At 41.3% G+C, this 19,677-nt stretch overlaps 2 protein-coding genes across 2 annotated transcripts in view; both read left to right on the top strand.

Annotated features, from left to right (window-relative positions):
- LOC145438243 (peroxisomal multifunctional enzyme type 2-like) overlaps positions 1–19,677 on the top strand; it is a 364,670-nt gene that overhangs the window by 307,520 nt on the left and 37,473 nt on the right. The gene's annotated exons all lie outside the window — the stretch shown is intronic.
- LOC145437132 (beta-1,4-galactosyltransferase 2-like) lies at positions 15,984–18,016 on the top strand. Its single transcript, XM_080314295.1, has one exon. It carries the CDS (start codon positions 16,320–16,322, stop codon positions 17,538–17,540), a length of 1,221 nt encoding a protein of 406 aa, XP_080170421.1. The 5' UTR covers positions 15,984–16,319; the 3' UTR covers positions 17,541–18,016.

Below are 19,677 nucleotides of genomic sequence, written 5' to 3'. Positions count from 1 at the left end.
TCAATTCCAATTAGAAGAAGCGAAGTTACTAGAGTAGGATATTTTGGATATGAAAAAATAGTCGGCTTATTACTGGTATGTAGTTATATTATATGAAAGAATTCCTCACTAAAAATACTCCATTCTTTTTCAAATCCAAAATTTTTTCTCTCATATCATTGATTCTACTTTATAAAATTTAGCCAGATTCAGTGTTCTTTTAATGCAACATAACAATTTTATCAAGTAGCCACCCAGTAAAATAAAAAAGAAGTTATTTTTGAACAGCTATTGTACAAACATCCAACAACGTTAGCCATCCATTATTACTCACGTGCACAATGCACATACCTAACAAAACGTCAAATGGTCGGAGGGTATTGTGTGTTTTCACAGACGGCAGATACCAAAGTGGGAAGGAGATACTCAGATATATTTAAGCGGCATGGCCTTTGAATAAATCCACATCTCCTGAATACATGTTCCACTGGTGCATTTGGTGCAGGAATTGACAAGCATTTTTGAACCTCAGTAAAGAGCATTGGATACTCATTCTTTCTAGTCGCCCAAAAATTCAAAGAATCATCGCCTTCAAATCTACACATGAGCTTATCAGTCTCTTCCAAGTACTTGACCATCTGAGTCATTGCATTGGTTCTAATTGAACTTTGCTTCGGTTGTTTGTTTGTATAATTGAAAAGTCTTGAGTACTTTGATTGCCGAGGAATTATTCCCTCTTCATCGCTGGATGATTTTGTATAATGCATTGCTACTATGTACCATTGTCTGTTATTTTTACGGCGGCATATCTGATATCAGACGAGTGCAACGGAAGCAGTGGTGCAAAATAGCGATGTCGGCAGAATTCGTCAGATGCGTTGATCTAGCCATTACGATTCGCAAATTTCTTCGTCTTCAAGTCATATAAAATAAGCCAAGTCAATGACTTGAGCCGAGTCATGCGTAATGACCCGAGTACAAGTCGAGTCAATCCAAATATTGACTCGAGTCGAGTCATTTTCCCATTTCAAGAAAATGACTCGAGTCAAGTCGAGTCACAAAAAAATCGTGACTCGAGTTTTTACAACCCTGATACATGCCAAACCAAATTAAAAAATCCTTTGATCAGACTCGTGCGACTTCAAATTAGCCCTTTTTAACGGGAGGTGGCGATATTTTTCTGTGTCAAACGCATTTATGGAACAGGACCAGGACAGGAACAGGACCATTAGGCGCCAGCCATTTAAGCCCCCGAAAATCTATATTGAAGGCTTCGGAATACATGCGTCGGTTTTCTGGCCGTCAATCATTTTGGAAGCGCACTTTGCGTAGTCGCATGTAGCCTACTCTATAGTAGGCTTACCATACGTCCTCTTTTAAGAGGATTTGTCCTCTTTTTTGACTTTTTTGAAAGTGTCCTCGGAGGACGCCCTTTTGTCCTCTTTTTTTTTGAGATTTTGTCCTCTTTTTTGAAAATGTAGGTCAGATTTAGAGGAAATTGTGAGTGATATGCCGCAAATTAGCGCAGAAGTGAAGCTCCGGCGGGTATTTCGGAGGGAAAAGCGGTGATTTCAGGTCTGAGCGAAAAGAAGACCTTTTTTTTTTTTATTTTTTATTTTTAGTCAACCGATCATGAAGTGGGAAAAATTCACCGGTTTTTGAGAATTCTTCTCCAGTTTTGCATGTCTGATATTTCTGTAAAAGTGTCCTCTTTTTTCATTTCCGAAATATGGTAAGCCTACTCTATAGTGTCTTTGTGTGTCGGCATTTCGGCATTGTTAATCCGTATTAAGCTTAATCATATGCAACTTTGCATTTATTCATAGGTTAAATACTGTAATAAATGATCAAACTGAAATACAAAAGAACAGTTGCATCGACCAGCCTAATCCCTATCCCTACAACAACTCACAAGACGTGGGTGCTAATACATACATCATAGTGTCCTACATGGTGTCGACACAAGCAAATCTCACGGCTCAGTGAAATTGTATCACGTCACACTTTCTATTTGGCTCATGGAAATTTGATGGTAATTTTTGACCGACTTGCCGAGAATCAAATTTGATAAAACGGGTATCAATCGAAAGCTGACGCTGTACTGCTTGCGAAAATATAAATTTTATTCCGCTCGTGGCCCTGGAACCCCCACAATCAGCCCCAAATTATTCATTGTTGAGGATGTTGGCAGTGTGACACAACAATGCTGTCTGGCGAAATGAGAGAGTAGCTCAAGAGCAAAGATGCGGCTGCGCGGCGAGAGTGAGATCAGCTAGCGTCGCGGCAATGGCCTCTTCCTCGTCATTAATCGCCAGTAATTCCTGTATTATTTCCGGACTAAGCCAGTCGACCTCATGATTTGACACTGACATATTTAATGTTAATAGCTGCATAGATGGAAAGTTCTATAAGTTGCAGAAGAATGCGTGAAGGTTCATAAGGCCCTAATGCATTCTGTGTACCACTATCCTTATACAGGTCAACGAAAGGCTCGTAATGTGTGCGACTATAGAAAGTATCGACACCCGCCATCAACAGCGCAACCTGCCTATGGGGACCGACACAACAAACGGGCTAATACAATATTTAATGTATATAGCTATACCTAGACGGAAGGTTCTCTATAAGTTGAAGGATATTGCGCGAAAATTCGTAGGGCCCAAGTACATTCTCTGAACCCAGTTCTACCCTTACAAGTGAAGGAAAGGCTGGTAATGTGGGCTCGGCTGCTCGCTTTTTGCGAAGCGCCTATAGAAAATATCAACTTCACCACGCGTCTCTGGAGCCCTACGCAACAAGCGGGCTGAGGCAATCGATATCATAATAATCTGACATATCCAATGTAGACTACTTAGACGTAGCCTAAATATCTCTATAGGTTGAAGGATAATGCGCGAAAATTCGTAGGGCCCAAATACATTCTGTGGAACCAGATCTACCCTTACAAGTCAAGGAAAGGCTGGTAATGTGTGCTCGCTTTTAGCGAAGCGGCTATAGAAAGTATCAACCGCGCCACGCGTCTCTGGAGCCCTACGCAACAAGCGGGCTAAGGCTATCGATATCATAATAATCTGACATATCCAATGTAGACTACTTAGACGTAGCCTAAGTAGGCCTATCTCTATAAGTTGAAGGATAATGCGCGAAAATTCATAGGGCCCAAATACATTCTGTGGACCCAGATCTACCCTTACAAGTCAAGGAAAGGCTGGTAAGGTGTGCTCGCTTCTACCGAAGCGCATAGAAATAGTATCAACAGCGCAGCGTTTCTCTGCGACGCGATTGCACAATGCACAATTGCACATTGCTATTGCCGCGACGCTAGCTGATCTCACTCTCGCCGCGCAGCCGCATCCTTGCTCTTGAGCTACTCTCTCATTTCGCCAGACAACATTTTTGCGTCACACTGCCAATATCCTCAACAATGAATAATTTGGGGCTGATTGTGGGGGTTCCAGGGCCATGAGCGGAATAAAATTTATATTTTCGCAAGCAGTACAGCGTCAGCTTTCGATTGATACCCGTTTTATCAAATTTGATGCTCGGCAAGTCGATCAAAAATTACCATCAAATTGCCTTAAGCCAAATGGAAAGTGTGACGTGATACAATTTCACTGAGCCGTGAGATTTGCTTGTGTCGACACCATATAGGACACTATGGATACATGCACGCACGTCTCACAATCACAACAACAAGAAGACGAGATCGCTCATGCGTTTAGGTAAACTTTCAGAGAGAGAGAGAGAGATAGTAGTAAGAGATAATCACACAAACTCAACGACCTCGGGCTACTCTATAGATAGTGTATCTACTTGTACTGTTGTATTCTCATAATTAAGAATGCAGCTAAATTCAATTTGCGGAAGAATTAATCTTTCGAGATACCGAAAATAAAATCAAGACATGAATGGATACTAAATCGTGCGAAGAACTTTTTTAGCTTACATTCATCTGCCCCAAAGTACTGTAATAGTTGATTTTACGAAAATTTTCCAAATATTTGGGAGGGGCGATCGCCCCTTTCGCCCCTTCCTGGCTAGTGGCTACGCCAGTGATTCAAGTGCAGTTTCACTATTTTCTGCGTTCTAAATGCGAACACATTCACATCGCGATGACGTAACATGTCGAATTAGTGAAAAAAATGATATCGTGGCGAGTGAATATTGTTCTTGGGTTCGCCCTTTAAGCTCGAAGAAAATCATTGCACGATACCCCTGGAAACAACGAACACCTTGAGAACAACGGGAGTGCCATATCTGTGATTTTTCGAGTGCCGTGATTTTAGTACTTGATTAATCAATAATGCGATACGCTGAATGGAAAATATTGAAGCTCTATAGCCCCAAGAAACTCTTCGAATACAAAAGTGATAAGTTTTTTCATTTTCATTTTGTGCAATAAATTTCGGCTGGCGAATGAATTTTTTTTCAACTTCGAATGGAGCTTAAAAAGGTGGAAAAGCGCTACTGTAGGCTATTATTGAAACCCGTTATGTGAGTGTTACACGGAAACACAGTATTTGTTAAATCGTTGGTATCGAAATACTGTACAATGCAACTAACTTGTGCGTTTGATGCGATCAGTGCCCATTACTGCGATATAGAACAGTCGTAATTTATTAATAAGTTGCAGTAGCCTACAGTATTTTAATGGGTTGGTTTTACGCATGGCCATGAAATGAACAATCGATTTTCCGTTAATTCGTACACAGCCCATTCTCCCCTTAATTCTCCCATAAGTATGAGCGAAACCACAGTGTCCGAATTAAGTGGAGGCAACTCTATATCGCAGTGTCACAAGAATTGCGTAAATACCTTGTGGAGAAGTTCACTGGATCGACATGACCTGCAACAACCGTGTGCCTCGACCCGAAAATACGGTAGTCCGAATAGCGTTGTTTTTGTTTGTGGTAGGCATACTCATGGCGTTTCGACTGCATTGGTCACTTTACACAAGGCCGACATACAGTATCATGCTTCCGTACATTTCGACTTGGAGCTTGGCTCACTTCTAGAAGGAGAGGGCGAGGAGAAGTCTACAACACTTCCGTGAGGACTCTGTAGTCGAGGTCGGTGGGATTCGAACCCTCCAATCCATTGGTGCTGTAGTTTTGGAACGTACCACTGCGCTACCTCACAACACTTTTCGAAAAGCGTGATGAAGTGTTTCATCGTCTCTATTGAATGGCGTGTCACGGGTAAGTTGCTTTGAAACATCGTAGCTGAATTTCGACGTGCCAACAGCACTTTCATCAAAGAGAATTGGCAATTGGATATTATGATGAAGATGAAATGCGTCGTTTCCAACTTCACATAACTGTCGTTTCCGTGAACAACTGAACAAAGAACATGCGTATTACGTAGCTTGCCGGGTGATGATATACTTATCGATGTTCTTAAACTCGAAAGTATATAGGCACACTTGAACGACACAATCAGATTCGTGGATGAAAATGTCCTTGCCGCTGAGGCATCATTTTGACACCACATTAAGTGACCGTCTCTGTGCTCGATAGTTGATGCTTGCTATTACTCGAGAAATCGGATCCAAGTACTTAAATCGTTATGCCCATCCCTGATTGAGACGCGCTATTCTCTCAAATTCAAATGGCACCCAAGAAGACATGGTCAATTTAGCGTGTCACAATGATAGCAAATGTTTCTCTTCAAGATATATGTGGCGTAACTACAATCAGTGCGAAGAAAAAGTTCTTATTGAGGCCAGCCGAGGCCTTCAAAACAGTTAGGCCCCGAGCCCATACGTCTGCGATAGAAATACCTTCGCGAAAAGTCAGTTCAGATATGCCGGCTATAGGCAATCAGTCTTACACGGATCGGATGGCGAGAAGGAGGTTCAACTTCGTGACTAACAATTAAGTGGATACAATGACGTTCCATAATGTTGACAGTGCGATGGCAGACGACAGACAGACAGACTGACAGATGCGTTGTTCAACTTCGTGGCCGATAACGCAGTCGATAATCGCGCTTTGTGATGGTGCGTACTTCATCAAAATGCGAAGTCAGAAGTCAACATTATAGGAAATGCCATCGTATCCATACTTTATCTAGTCGTAGAATAGTAGAATGATTCATAATACGTTAGCGTAGTGATTCCCAAACTGTGTGCTTCGGCACACACAGATTCCTAGGTGTACCGCGAATCATTTTGGAATTTAGCAAAAGAACTGTTTAAATATTTTGAAAATAGTCGTGCTATAGCATATGTAATTCTTCTAGTGTGCCACAAGCTTTACAGGTCTAGAACCAATGTGGTAGCGTCTATACTCTACATGAACATATGACAGCTCATCGCGGTAAGGTTAGTACAGGGCAGAGTTGGTCAGTAACGAAGTAAGTGTGTATACTTTTTCGGAGTACTCAAGTATGTTTTACATACGTGCCCTAACTTTTCGAAGACACCATTTACATCAGCTCGACGGGTGAATCCAATCCCGAGGACAGATGATACAGTATCCAAGAGTGACAGTATTAAATGCAAGTGCCAATATTATTTACTAAACCCATTCAATACCTTAAAAAAACTTCGCGCTTAACGCGACTTTGGAAAGCAAATGCGCGGTGATATTTAATGACATAAAAGCCTTGCGTTAGCCGGCAGGCCAACATTTTCCGGCACGTTTGTGAATCGCGTGATACCGGATTTAATTCGCTAGGGGAAAATGCCACGCTTGCGTTGTGAACGAAATGCATAAGTAATTTGTGACTGTATAATCCGAAGAAAAAAGTGCGATTTGGTTAGGTTAGGCTTATCACCGTATGCTGGGGGCCCAAGATTATACTTTTGGGGTGACAAAGTTCTGTATCGGTCCTGGTAATACCCAACTCCTGGCGATAGTATATCTCTGATCTATTTTGTCGATATATTGTTGTTATTATTATAAATATTACACACCGTATTACAATGACGCTTCTCGCCGTTTAGGCCTTGTGCGTCACAACACAGATAAGAATCTTCATCTTCAGCTTGATCTTGGGACGACTTTAAATCACTCTTTCATTCAATCCTGAGGCATATCCTCTTGCATGCGTCCGTCTTCGAGTCTCGGTTGCCGACTTTGTTGAGAGCGTGACTTATAGGCTACTCTGTTTCTGGGCTTTTCAATACACCGTTAGTACAGCGGGACCGGCGATGAGGAGCCCAGATTTCCTCCGACACATAAAAGAGTTGGTCCGAACCGAGATTCGAATCACTGCCATTCGTGTCGCGACGCTGGTGCTTATCCTACTGCGTTATTTGCTTCCCCGTCAATCTGCTGCAAGGCTCTTCAACGGGGTGTATCGTACACTCCAGGCTGTACGAAAACTTTAAAAGGGCGTACCGCTCAGGTGGGCTGTACTGGGGAGTACCAGTTCCGCATTTCAATCGACCGATGACAAATTTGGATTTGAATAAAATAGTATTTACGGTGAGCACAACTATAATAAATAAACAAAGAATCAGTCACCGTAAATACTATTTTATTCAAATCCAAATAAGTCCGCTTCCACTGGTTGGAATTGAACCAAGCTTAGTGGGCATCGTTTCTATAGACAGCCTAACACTTTCATGGGGTGAACAGAAAATTTTCAAATTTTTAACATCTATTTTCTTAAAATAAATAGAAACTTTCTTCTCCTGTAGCAAAGCGGTTACTGGCTGGAATTGAACCAAATTTTGTGTGTAGGCTTAAATTAGGTAACCTAACAATTTCATCAAGTAGCCAGTACGATTTGTGAAAAAAGTCATTTTTGAAGAGCCCTAGTGTTCAGCTTGCGATAGCTGTCTATAATGATTCTCTCCAGGAAGCCGCCGCGATAGCTCATTTTGAATTGGTAATTCCTGCGAGATTCTTATAAATACCGAACTGTACATAATTGCGTAGGCGCAGCCATGCGCAGGGAGTCTCGGGGGTCGATTTAAGAATTCCTGTGTTAGATCGCTGTCCGGTAACCTCAATCCCTGATTAGTATTAAGCATTTCCTTATACGTTGCACTGTTGCAGCCTTGCTCAACTCTATTTCGATAGGGCCAGGAGTGGCTAACATGCGGACATACGGCCGCATGCAGCTGTAAAACAATAATTATGCGACCTAACACACATAATCAAATTATAGTGGCCGTCAATATGCAATTTGAATCAACGATGTGGTCACCAAATATTTGGGAGATATTAATTCAACTTGAAAAGTTTCTTTATGCTTATCACGATTCAGGGTGACTTGGACTTTTCGTTTTTATTATAATAGTGTCCTTGCAATCTGAACCCACCGTACAAATGCGAACTGCAGATGATAATAATGAGCCCCATGAAGAAATACCAATACCTTGGAATCGTGTCTGCCTCACGAATAGAGATTTTTCTGTTACGTTTGGGCTATTACAATAAATTTTGACTACACGGACAATCATGAGGGTAGGTCAAGAAATAATATCGTACCACATAGTGATTAATAAAAACCGGAAGTGCATCATCGGACCACGACCTAACATCGACCCCGCCCTCCGCCACATGCCACCTCATTTTGTCGCTTGCGTCTTATATTCTCTGCATTACTTTTCATTCAGTGTGCATGCCTCTTATTTACTTCGCCTAGGCTAAGGTGGGAGTCTGATCTTAATGGCTACTCCAAGTTGTTTCGACACCTTCCTATGTTTTAATTGTACCGCAGTCTTGTGATGTTTTGAAACGATGAAAATATTAATAAACCTGATTGATTGATCACTGATTTTGTGCCACACGTTTGCAGAGACATCCCCTCTTTCAGTTCGGCAGGTTAATCTGATCACATGGGCTGAGAATGGATAAATATTTGACAGTTATACACAGAGCTGTGGAGTCGGAGTCGGGGTAATTTTCGCATGATGGAGTCGGAGTCGGAGTCGGAGTCGTGAAAACTATAATAGCTAGAGTCGGAGTCGGAGTCGGAGTCGGTGGGAACATACTGACTGGAGTCGGAGTCGGAGTTTGTGAGAATGACTATGACTTCGACTCCGACTCCAACTTTTCTATCATGAAAACATTTGCTTTCAAAGAATTTTCAATAGAATTTTCATGTACCACCAACCACTGTTATTATTACCCATACAGATCAGGTGCGGCCAGCCCGTGGCACGCAGGCCAAATTTGGCACACGAGAAGGTTAAGTGTGGCCTGCGAGGTAATTATCGAAATTATTTATGACATCAGGTACAATTGCAAGGCCAACCAAAATTTGATTAGCATGACCGCGAAATTTGATGATGACTAAAACAACAGTTCTGACGCATTGCCGTATCCAGGGGTCAGCCACATTTATCCCGGATCTTCGTATATGACCATGAAGTAGAATATTTCATAGCAGATTTATTCGAGTTGAAATTTTTCTCGGTACTTCGCATGATTCATTGTCACTAGATTTCTTGCATTCAGTATTTGAGCCCCCTTCTGAAAATTATAAATACATATTATTCACAGAATTGAGTCTAACTATATTCGCAATTAGGAGATACGGCTTCGCTTGTGCACTCGCAGCGATATCGTCGACAAAACATTAGCACAAAATGATAGATGCATGTTCACTGATACCGTCGATTTTGCTATGTCTAAACGTCGAATAATCCTGTCCTTGCCAAATGAGCCCAGTGGTATACAGATGCGACCTCCAATGTATGTTAGCGACATACTTATCGATATGGCTGTAGCCTAATTCAGTCGCTATCTTGCAAAAAAATTTCGCGCTTCGCGCGAACAGGGCCTGATTGCGCACTGCACAGTTGCATGACATATTGTTATCAATTTCAGAGCGTATTAATATAAGTCTTGTTTGCAATGTTACCTAATTTGGTTCGCTCCTATCGACTACTAAAAAAAGGTTATCAACATTCCAGTTGCCCGCGCAATGGTTCGTAAATCTCAGGTGTCCCTTTCGCCGAAAAAGCTGCCCACCCCTGATATAGATAAAATTAGACATTACTTGCAAATTACAACTCAGTTGTAGAGGGGAAGAAAATTGCAAGATGCGTTTTCGCGATGCAGTCAAAATTGATGCAATTTTTGGAATTATATGATACTGTGACAGAGAAAATGCATCGGCTGGTTTTGTAAAATTGTAAAAATTATGTAAATATGACCAAACGATGCTTCCCACTTGACAAAATGAAAAATAGTTGTAGTGTAGCTTAGCTGTTTGGGTCGAGCAAATGATTAAGAAAGACTGCAAGTCCCAATCCTTGAATACTTGATTAAGTACATGTACACTAGACTATGGTCTTTGACTACTTAACTAAATTCCATTTATGACCAATGTCTATATTAGTAGTAAAAGTGTTTGTACCTGTAATCAGGATAGTGTGCAATGACAAAATTAGTAAGTTCAATTTTTTTATTAGCTGCCGAGTCATACACATGAGCTACACTTGGATTTTTTATCTACATTTTTATTATACAGGATTGGATATCTGCCATATTTGAATGATTCATACATTTCAGGATATTAGAGAGTCCATGTTATAAAAACTTGAATAAGGAAGGATATTTAGCAAATCTTTAATTGAATAGTGGATAATTCGAGCTGTGCCGCAATGAAATAATTTTGCACGCCACAATTATTCATATGTTTGCATATGTTTAATGGTTGTATGATAGTCATTTTACCGACAATGTGGCATATAATTTCCGAAGTAAACTGGTAATAATGCTGGTGTCGGAGTCGGGAGTCGGAGTCGGAGTCGGTACGTTTAAAGACCCAGGAGTCGGAGTCGGAGTCGGAGTCGGTACATTTAAAGACTCAGGAGTCGGAGTCGGAGTCGGAGTCGGAGTCGGTATATTGAAAATGTGTGGAGTCGGAGTCGGAGCCGGAGTCGGTGGTAAAATTTACCGACTCCACAGCCCTGTATACATATGCGAAACTATTAATATTATTGGCGAAATTCATGAACGAGATTGAAAAATCTCTCGCGCTCGGCGCGACTGGAAAGCGGATCCAAATTACTTTTCCTAACATTTACACTCTCGAATTGGGCCTGCAGGGTTGTTTGTTTGTTTTGAGGTATTCATGGTGTTTGTCGACTACTATGGTCATTTACACCAGGCCGATATTCTTCATTTTTATTCCCTATAACTGCCGACGTATAGCACGGCCCACTTCTAGACTTTTTGTAAGAAGGTAAGAAGGAAGGTATAGGAAGTCGACCTTGGTCGGACTCGAACCCGCAATCCGTTTGTGTTGCAGCCGCGGATTATACCACTGCGCTATCTCGCTACCTGCAGGGGCGCTGCAAGGTGTTCTGCTTCTACAATCATAAACTTTTATAGCAGTGGCTCTCAACCTGGGAGCGCGGGGAAATCATCTGAAGGGGGGCGCGAAGAAGCGGTCAACTGGAAATTAATTTTGGCGCTCTGCGCGATTTACGTCCAATTCACGTTTGTTTTGTCTATATATAGACCGAATTTCATATTTTTGAATTCTCCCTTTAACAGTCATAACCTTCCATGCCATCAAACAATCTGTTGGGGTTACTAGCATCCCGGTTGGATTTTGTGATATGACGATAAGGGGGGCGTGAAATTTTTCACTATCATAAAGGGGGCGCGTATAAAAAAAGGTTGAGAACCACTGTTTTATTAGCAAGGTATATCTCAAGTAATCAACGATGGCATAGCACACCACAAGGGTGCAAAGTTCCCAGTAGTCAATTTAACATGAGTATTTGTCGTCCAGATGGGTCATGACGAATCTCCGCTGAGATGCGGCCCTATATATGCTATATATATAATCGAAATATGTCTGTGAATTGCAAAGGTTGAACTGTGAACACCCATGAATTAGGCTTACTACGGTATCTTGTGTCAAGGGTGTACGAGTTTTGAATAAACGTTAAAAGGGGTGTACCATGACGAAACAGGTCGAAGAGCACTGATTGTAATCTTCTATACCTATACGATTTCGCAAGAGAAACATACACTCATGGGTCATGGCGGTGTTTGCACGATATTCAAGGCATTTAATTGTGATATCCGACGTGACTATAACCTAACGACCGGTCTAAGCCAGTGTTGGGATCAAGTCACTACCTTCGAGTCACGAGTCATTTCGAGTCATTGCACATTTTGACTCGAGTCAAGTCAAGTCAATCGATTTTCGAAGGTGACTCGAGTCAAGTCAAGTCACTCGATTTTTGAAGGTGACTCGAGTCAAGTCGAGTCAAGTCAAGTCAAGTCACGAGTCAAGTCACAATTCAAGTCAAGTAGCTTTTTCGAAGTGTGAGGCATGATTACGTCGTTGCATTTTGTGAACTGAATGAAATACAGATTGCGTAGCCATTGATTCCGAACCGATGAACGAATATAGAGTTCAACACACGCAAGAAGGCCCTGTTAAACTACACAAGTGATTGCATAGCCTCAGTTTATAGTTACCAGCGAAAATATAGAATAGAGAAACGAATTGATAAGATGCAATACATTACCAATCTACAAATTGATATGATACAATTCGACCCTGTGAGGACTTCAATTTCGATAAAACAAGAGGTTTGGTTAAGGTAAGAACAGAGAACAGAAAGATACATTTTGCTACTAAATTACTTTACTACTAGTTTACGACAGCGTAAGCTGTAAGCTTCGAGCACTTCGTTTGCGGTCGATTTATTTGTGAGAGAACAATGGAGGCTCAGTAAAACGCACGATTATTGATTGATTGGTCGCTTTCACGGGTTACACCAGCGTCTCGCGAACAATCCGAACTTATGCAAGATACAGTGATTTTTGTCGACACCGATTACTTGTTGACTTGAAATTGACTCGTGAATTTTGCTCCTAGTCACGAGTCAATCCACATTTCTGATACGCCGAGTCAAGTCCAAGTCAAGTCATTTTAGCAAAGTGACTCGAGTCAAGTCAAGTCATACGAAAAAGGTGACTCGAATCAGACTCGAGTCGAATCATGACTCGAGTCATCCCAACACTGGTTTAAGCTCGGTAGCCGGGTCACGCTAATGTGGCGTGCTGACTGGGTAGCGTTTGTGTACTAAACGATGATTCTTGGCTTGAACGTTTCTATTTTATATCAGCAGTATATAGTGAGAGATGATCAGTAAGAGTGCACCACGTTACGGAAAGCAGGTTGATACCATATATGTGTGTGTTACACAATTATACAGTACACAGTATTTGTTGAATCGTTTGGTATCGAAATACTGTACAATAAGACTAACCCAGTGGTTCCCAACCTTTTTCCACCCACGCATCATTTCGAGGTTTTATTCAGTGCTCGCGTACCACCTACATCAGAGGTGGCCAACCTTTTTGCTATTCACGGCCGCATTACGATTTCTCACGTAGCCTACGGCCGCATTCCTGGTCGTAGTCGTAATGAACTACCTGGAGGCCAAATACAAATATGTTCAACTGTTCATGTCCATTTCCGGATAGCTCCGGACTGAATAATTTATTCAGATTGGCTTACTAGACCAGTGGTTCTTAACCTTTTTCATACCGTTACCCCCAAGAAGAAAATGACAGGATGCAATTACCCCTTTTCAAAAAATAACAAATTACAGCTTGCACTCAAAGTGACGTCATAATGTACACTGAAATGCCTGTTAAGAATATCAAATCAATGTGAAGCCTGATGCTGTTTTTGTGTTATCCAGTGGTCACATCTAGGAAAAGGGGAGGATAATAGATAGCATCTCATGCAATTGTCAATCACAAACTTATTTCGTTTTGATGGATACCATTGAAGGAAATTCATTCAAAAAGTTCAACGCTATTATGACGAAAAATGGTTAATAATTTTGAAGGTGAACCCAAAAGGTTCCAACATCTTCCCCTATTTTCTTGGAAGGCATTTCGATGATGTCAGACATAATTTTTCTGACTGGACTAGACCACTACACTTTTCAATACTAACAACTATATTTTTACGATATTTTTACTTAATTATAGGCGTAAAGCTGAACTTAGACGGCCCTTGTTGTCTTTCAATTTGCCAGCATATGTAACAACATATGATCCTCACTACTGCAAAATAAATTGGACTTACCTAGCATTATACCAAACTACATTCGACCCTGTTATTCATAATCACTATTGGTTCTGGTTGTTACTATGATATCAAAGCAGGCATGGCATGTTAAGTGAAGCAAAATATATAGCTTACAAGCTCGTAAAAATATATGCCAGCTTACATTAATATTTACGTTATAAGTGCAGCGTCATTAGTTTATAAGAATTGTCACTTCGAATTACCCCCCGAAAATTGGCAAATTACCCCTTTGGGGGTAATTACCCCCAGGTTAAGAATCACTGTACTAGACGATCCGGAATCACGACCGGTCAGTGGTCATGTTATAAATAGTTTCTGGGAATCGCCATGGTCACACGAAGCGCGAAAATTTTTCAGATACACGAAGTAATTTCGTCATTAATATTAGTAGTTTCATACATTTCTATCAAGCATTTACCCTTTCACAGCCCAGGTGATCAGATCACCGGTATAGGGCATGATGAAGGGCATGTTTTAGAAAATTTAGGGCAAGCTATAAATGATGATGGATTTTCAGGTGGGTCAATTGTTGTTAATCACTATGTTGCATGTTGTTATTTCTTGACCTCCCATCAAGATTGTCAGTAGTGGACAGATATTGGAATCGCCCAAACGCAACAAAAACAAATCTCTTTTGTGAGTAGCACACGATTCCAAGTTGATATTTCTATCTCCAAATTTTTATTTCTAATTCTATTAAATTTCTATCTCTATCTCAAAATCCGCCCAAGCTGAACTAATAACTTCCTTCGATCGAAAAAACAACAGAATCTACTCGCGTACCACCTGGAAGACCTTCGCGCACCACTAGTGGTACGCGTACCACAGGTTGGGAACCACTGGAATAACCCAATGCTGTAACTCCCGTGAGTTTTAAGCGAGCAGTGCCAATCACTGCTATACAGCGCAGCTACAATTTAATTTATGACGCAACACTACACTATTCTTAATGCGTTGTTCGCCTTTACAAATGACCATTAAGAGAACAGTTGATTTTCGCTAAATTCAGACAACGCCGTTTCTTCGTCTAATTCGGCCCGAAGTGAGCGGAGCCAAAGTGTCATAATGAGGCGGAGTTGACTGCAAATGCAATCGTGATTAATTTTCCATGAAACAAATATCGCAATCGACTACTTCGAGATTTTGCTGTACTCGTAATCGTATGTAATCGATTACATTAACGCGTCGACTCATGTCTGTTCCAGTGTAAAGCTTTTATCAACCGAGCTGCAGTACTTGAAAATGATCACTAGAGTTGGGCACACTGATTTGAGTCGACTATCAATAGACGAAATCTTTCGAGTATACCTATTGGAATTCCATGTGCATTTTCACTAAGACAATTATAGTTCTGATACCTTTTTCCTAACGAGGAAACTTCAAGATCTGGGTTGCTATCGGCATTGCTAAAAACGGTCAAAGATTCCGGCATCCCCCTTCCTGAGATGAAACTAAGAGCGTACGCCATGGGCAGTGGTGGCCCTACGAACGGGGGGGGACCCCGGGCGAGACTTACCGGGGGCCCCCCTATAAGTATTTAACCGTAACTTATGGGGGGCTCCGCCCCTCAGACCCCCCTTTCGCATCTGTTATTATTATCTATCTTTCACCACGTCAAGTTTGGGTCAGATGCTGGATTCGGCCATTTCTATTATTGCATGTGTGCAAGGATAGACTACTACAAAACTAAGTAATTCTACCGCATGCAGAGACGTGATGATTATCGCAATACGGGACTTTTTCTAACAAATGCAGAGATTTGATGATGATTGACACATCTGTACGGAATCATATTCTTGCTTGGTACACGGAATTCCATGTTTATTCGCTATTATCCTTGAAAAAAGCGCATAAACCAAAGAGGGGGGCCTTCGACCAGGGGAGGCCCCGGGCGACCACCCACCTCGCCCACCCCAAAAGCCACCACTGGCCATGGGGACTGTGTATCATTACATCAGTCCATCAATTTAAATTGGTTCGCCTATTTGATTTAGAAATATTATTTAGTATATAACTGAGAGCACAGTGTGAAGACACTGCATGAAAAGGTAGTGCGATTCCAGTAGCAGTGTACAAATCAGGATGTCGAGGATTTGGAGATTCCGACGTTCCTTTTTCTGAGACGAACACAAAGAACGTATGCCATGGCGACTTTACATCGTTACGTCAGTCCATTTAAATTGTTTCGTCAATTTCATTCAGATATCTAACGTAGTATAACTGAACGCAGAATGTTAAGACACTGCGCTGCGGAGAGGTGATGGAACGATTTTAGCATCGGCGATTCAAACTGGAGTGAACAAATCAGGATGTGGAGAATTTGGAGATGGACACATTGGACAGTGTGGCGCATCTGTATTCTCTTTGCACTTAGCCTCACTTGCGTCTCCTTCATCTTGCGATACAATCACTCAATGCCGACACATTTGGAAAACAGGGCGTTAAGTTTCGTGGATCTAGAGGACGTCGCGCAGTATGGAATCGACAGCTTGAGTACGGCAGAGCAACGTGAGAATTTGAATTCTACAGAATTGATTCGAAATTCTTACATTTGCCCGTCAAGGCCAAAACGGCTGACTGGAAAATTAAACGTGCAAGGTATATTTTCAGAGCACACGTGGGCTGAAATTATAGAGAAAAACGCAGACATATCCGAGGGTGGGAGATATGCACCACCGGATTGTATAGCCAGGAACAGAGTCGCTATCATTATTCCCTTGAGAAATCGAGACTCGCAACTCCGAGTTTTACTTTCGCATATGCATCCGATTTGGAAGAGACAAGACATTCAATACCGAGTTTTCGTAATAACTCAAAACGGAAATGGAATATTCAATCGCGCTAAACTTTTAAATGCCGGCGTGGCCGAGGCGAGAAGAGATGCTATCTACGATTGTTACGTGTTCCATGACGTCGATTTACTTCTCGAGGATGACCGATGCTTGTATTGGTGTCACGAACCCAATCCTAGACTGGTTGCATCCCTGGTAGATAAATTTTCATATGTTCCGCTTTCCTACCGGGCGAAATGCCGCATTGTTGAACAGGGCAATGACTTATTTGAAAAGACAATGCGGTCAATATTATGGGGACCTGTTATCACTTACTTCGGTGGCGTTTCCATGATAACTGCTGCACAGTTCGATGAAGTAAATGGATTATCAAATCTGTATTGGGGGTGGGGTGGTGAGGACGATGATTTGTTTCTACGACTGAGCGCCTTAGGATATGAAGTGGACAATCCCTACGGTCAGAAGTGCTCATTTCGCATGATACGGCACGACCACGAGAGCGCAAATGCGGAGAACGAAGGTAGGCATGCGTTATTGCGACACGCGTCAAAGCGCATGCAAAATGAGGGATACAACACGTTAAGGTATAAAGTTGAATCCTATAAGGAAGAGCGGTTGTATACAAATATCACAGTGGATGTGGGTCATCCGTCTAAATATATGACCGACTTCATTTCCAAAGCCGCAGAGGCGTGGTTCAAGTGTTTCATAGAAGTGCCTTGGAGAACAAGCCATTGACGCAACAACAGTGACATCTATATATGAATTTATGGAGCGCCGCATAAAAAATATTTCATAGTTCCAATAGGGCGCTGTACGCGAGGCCACAGGCATACGTATAAAAGGCGGATGTGAGAATTTATTGATGTTTGTGAATTTACGTTTGTATCTAGGGTTGCATTTAAAACAAAAATCAATTTAAAACAAATATGTTTCAAACAAGGCCCTTGTTTAAAACATGTTTTTTATTCTATTTTCTGTTTTTAAAGCCATGACCTCATGAATATTCAAATGTGATGTCATAGTGGATTGACATTGACTATTGAAAATATCGGGTGAATATAGCTCCTTTGACGAAACGTCTACGTACTATAGCTGTTGAACCGACTATTTTGAGTGTTCCAACCATTCCATAGCGTATACGTTGGCTATATCAGGTTGTAATCGCCCGTAGGCTCATACAACATGTTTTTTTTGGAAAGTATTTACACAATTATGGCATAGTTATACATATACTACTTGAAAAAACACAATTTTTTTCAAAAAGGCCTTTGTTTAAAACACTGTTTAAAACATGTTTTAAACAAAGTGCTTTAAACAACCATTTGTTTTAAATGCAACCCTATTTGTATCATTCCATTCTGATTTGTAATCTATACACGTAGCCTAATTTTTTCCAATGATTATTTCGTCGTGTGATTTGCTTTCGTATTTATACCACTTGTTCAAGGGTACCCGCAGCTGACTTGTGGGTGGGTGGGTGGGTGTGGGTGGCGCTCAGCAATTAGGGATTTGTGCGCCAGGCCTGATTGGGAGGGTTGAAAGGTGTTATATTCCCCTTTCGGTCAATATCACATAATCTAATAATGGGTGTACCATTATCGGATTGCTCAGAAGCACATTAAGGTCGGCTGGAAGATGTTGCAGATTACACAGCCCTAGTAGGTAACCTCTTTCGGATCCGTAACGCGTGCATGTAAACAAGAAGTGCCGTAACGTTGCGGGCACTTGGCATTGTTAACAGAGGCCAATACCATGCTGGCTAATACGATGCAGGTCTGCATTTAGTCGACAGTGACCTGTTTGAAGACGAATCAGGATCGAGTTTTCACGCTTCGTCAGTTCATGTATAGTTGAGAGGTGCCGTTCCATTGGATTTCGCGGCGGGCGGTGCGGTCAGTACAAGCCGTGACCTGACTATTGCCATTCACAAATTCACTGCATACACCATCACGCGATATACAATAGTTCGAAAGTCGATCCTCGTGCTCTCTTGACTTCTAAACTTATCAATTTACAAACTTTACTTTCGATAGGTATAAATACACTTTCTTTAACATTTATTGCTGTTGTGATTTTTGAAAGACCCTATTATACAATCAATGAAAACGAAGGCGTGTGACAACGGTGGGTACCGGTCAAATTATGGTGTTAAATTGATTTTTCAATCTCGATACACGCCCTACAGGCCCATGTATCCAAAAGAAATTGTTTGTATGTCGGAGTGTGAATTACGATAATAATCTCATGTACTGTACATAGTACACAGGATGGTGCGAACCGTGGAAGGTTCTGCTGGTTCGTGTTAACCCCAACTTTAACAAAAGGATCACTGCGAATACGAAACTCTGATGTCACATGATGTCAAAATTCTAATTTTAAACACTAGTTTTCCCTAAGGACTTCAGTGCGTGTCAGATTGTAATTGTGCCGTTCGCAAATCTGAAATCTGGAGAGTCACTCTTGTGCTAGCTCACCCTGGCTATATTCGTGTATGTGTGTACAATTGTTTATGTGCAAATGTTTCTGTACAGTATATATAAATATGTGCTTATGCATATATAGTAAAATTTGCATTCTCGAACCCGCTTGTCCAAATTGTCTAAATCCGGGTTGTTTGTTTCTCCGCTACAATTACTTTAATTTTCGAAAGGAGTATCTGAAAGTACCTCTTGCCTTCTCTTCCATGCAACTGTCTGCATAGTAATAAGTTGGACGATTTTTTTTATCCATAAACGGAAGATTTTGACCTAAAAAATCAAAATTATGTCATTTTGTGACCTTAAAAATATTAATTTGGACCTAGCGTATGCAAAGTAGGTGTTTTCCCACATAATGTTAGAATTGTACTACTGATCGTCATTTCTGGTTTCTG

Source organism: Botryllus schlosseri, chromosome 4, assembly GCF_051294905.1.
Source record: "Botryllus schlosseri isolate E-star chromosome 4, Bs_hap1, whole genome shotgun sequence".
Taxonomy (NCBI): domain Eukaryota; kingdom Metazoa; phylum Chordata; class Ascidiacea; order Stolidobranchia; family Styelidae; genus Botryllus; species Botryllus schlosseri.
The sequence above is the reverse complement of the archived record's forward strand: the minus strand, read 5'-3'. Positions and strand labels throughout refer to the sequence as shown.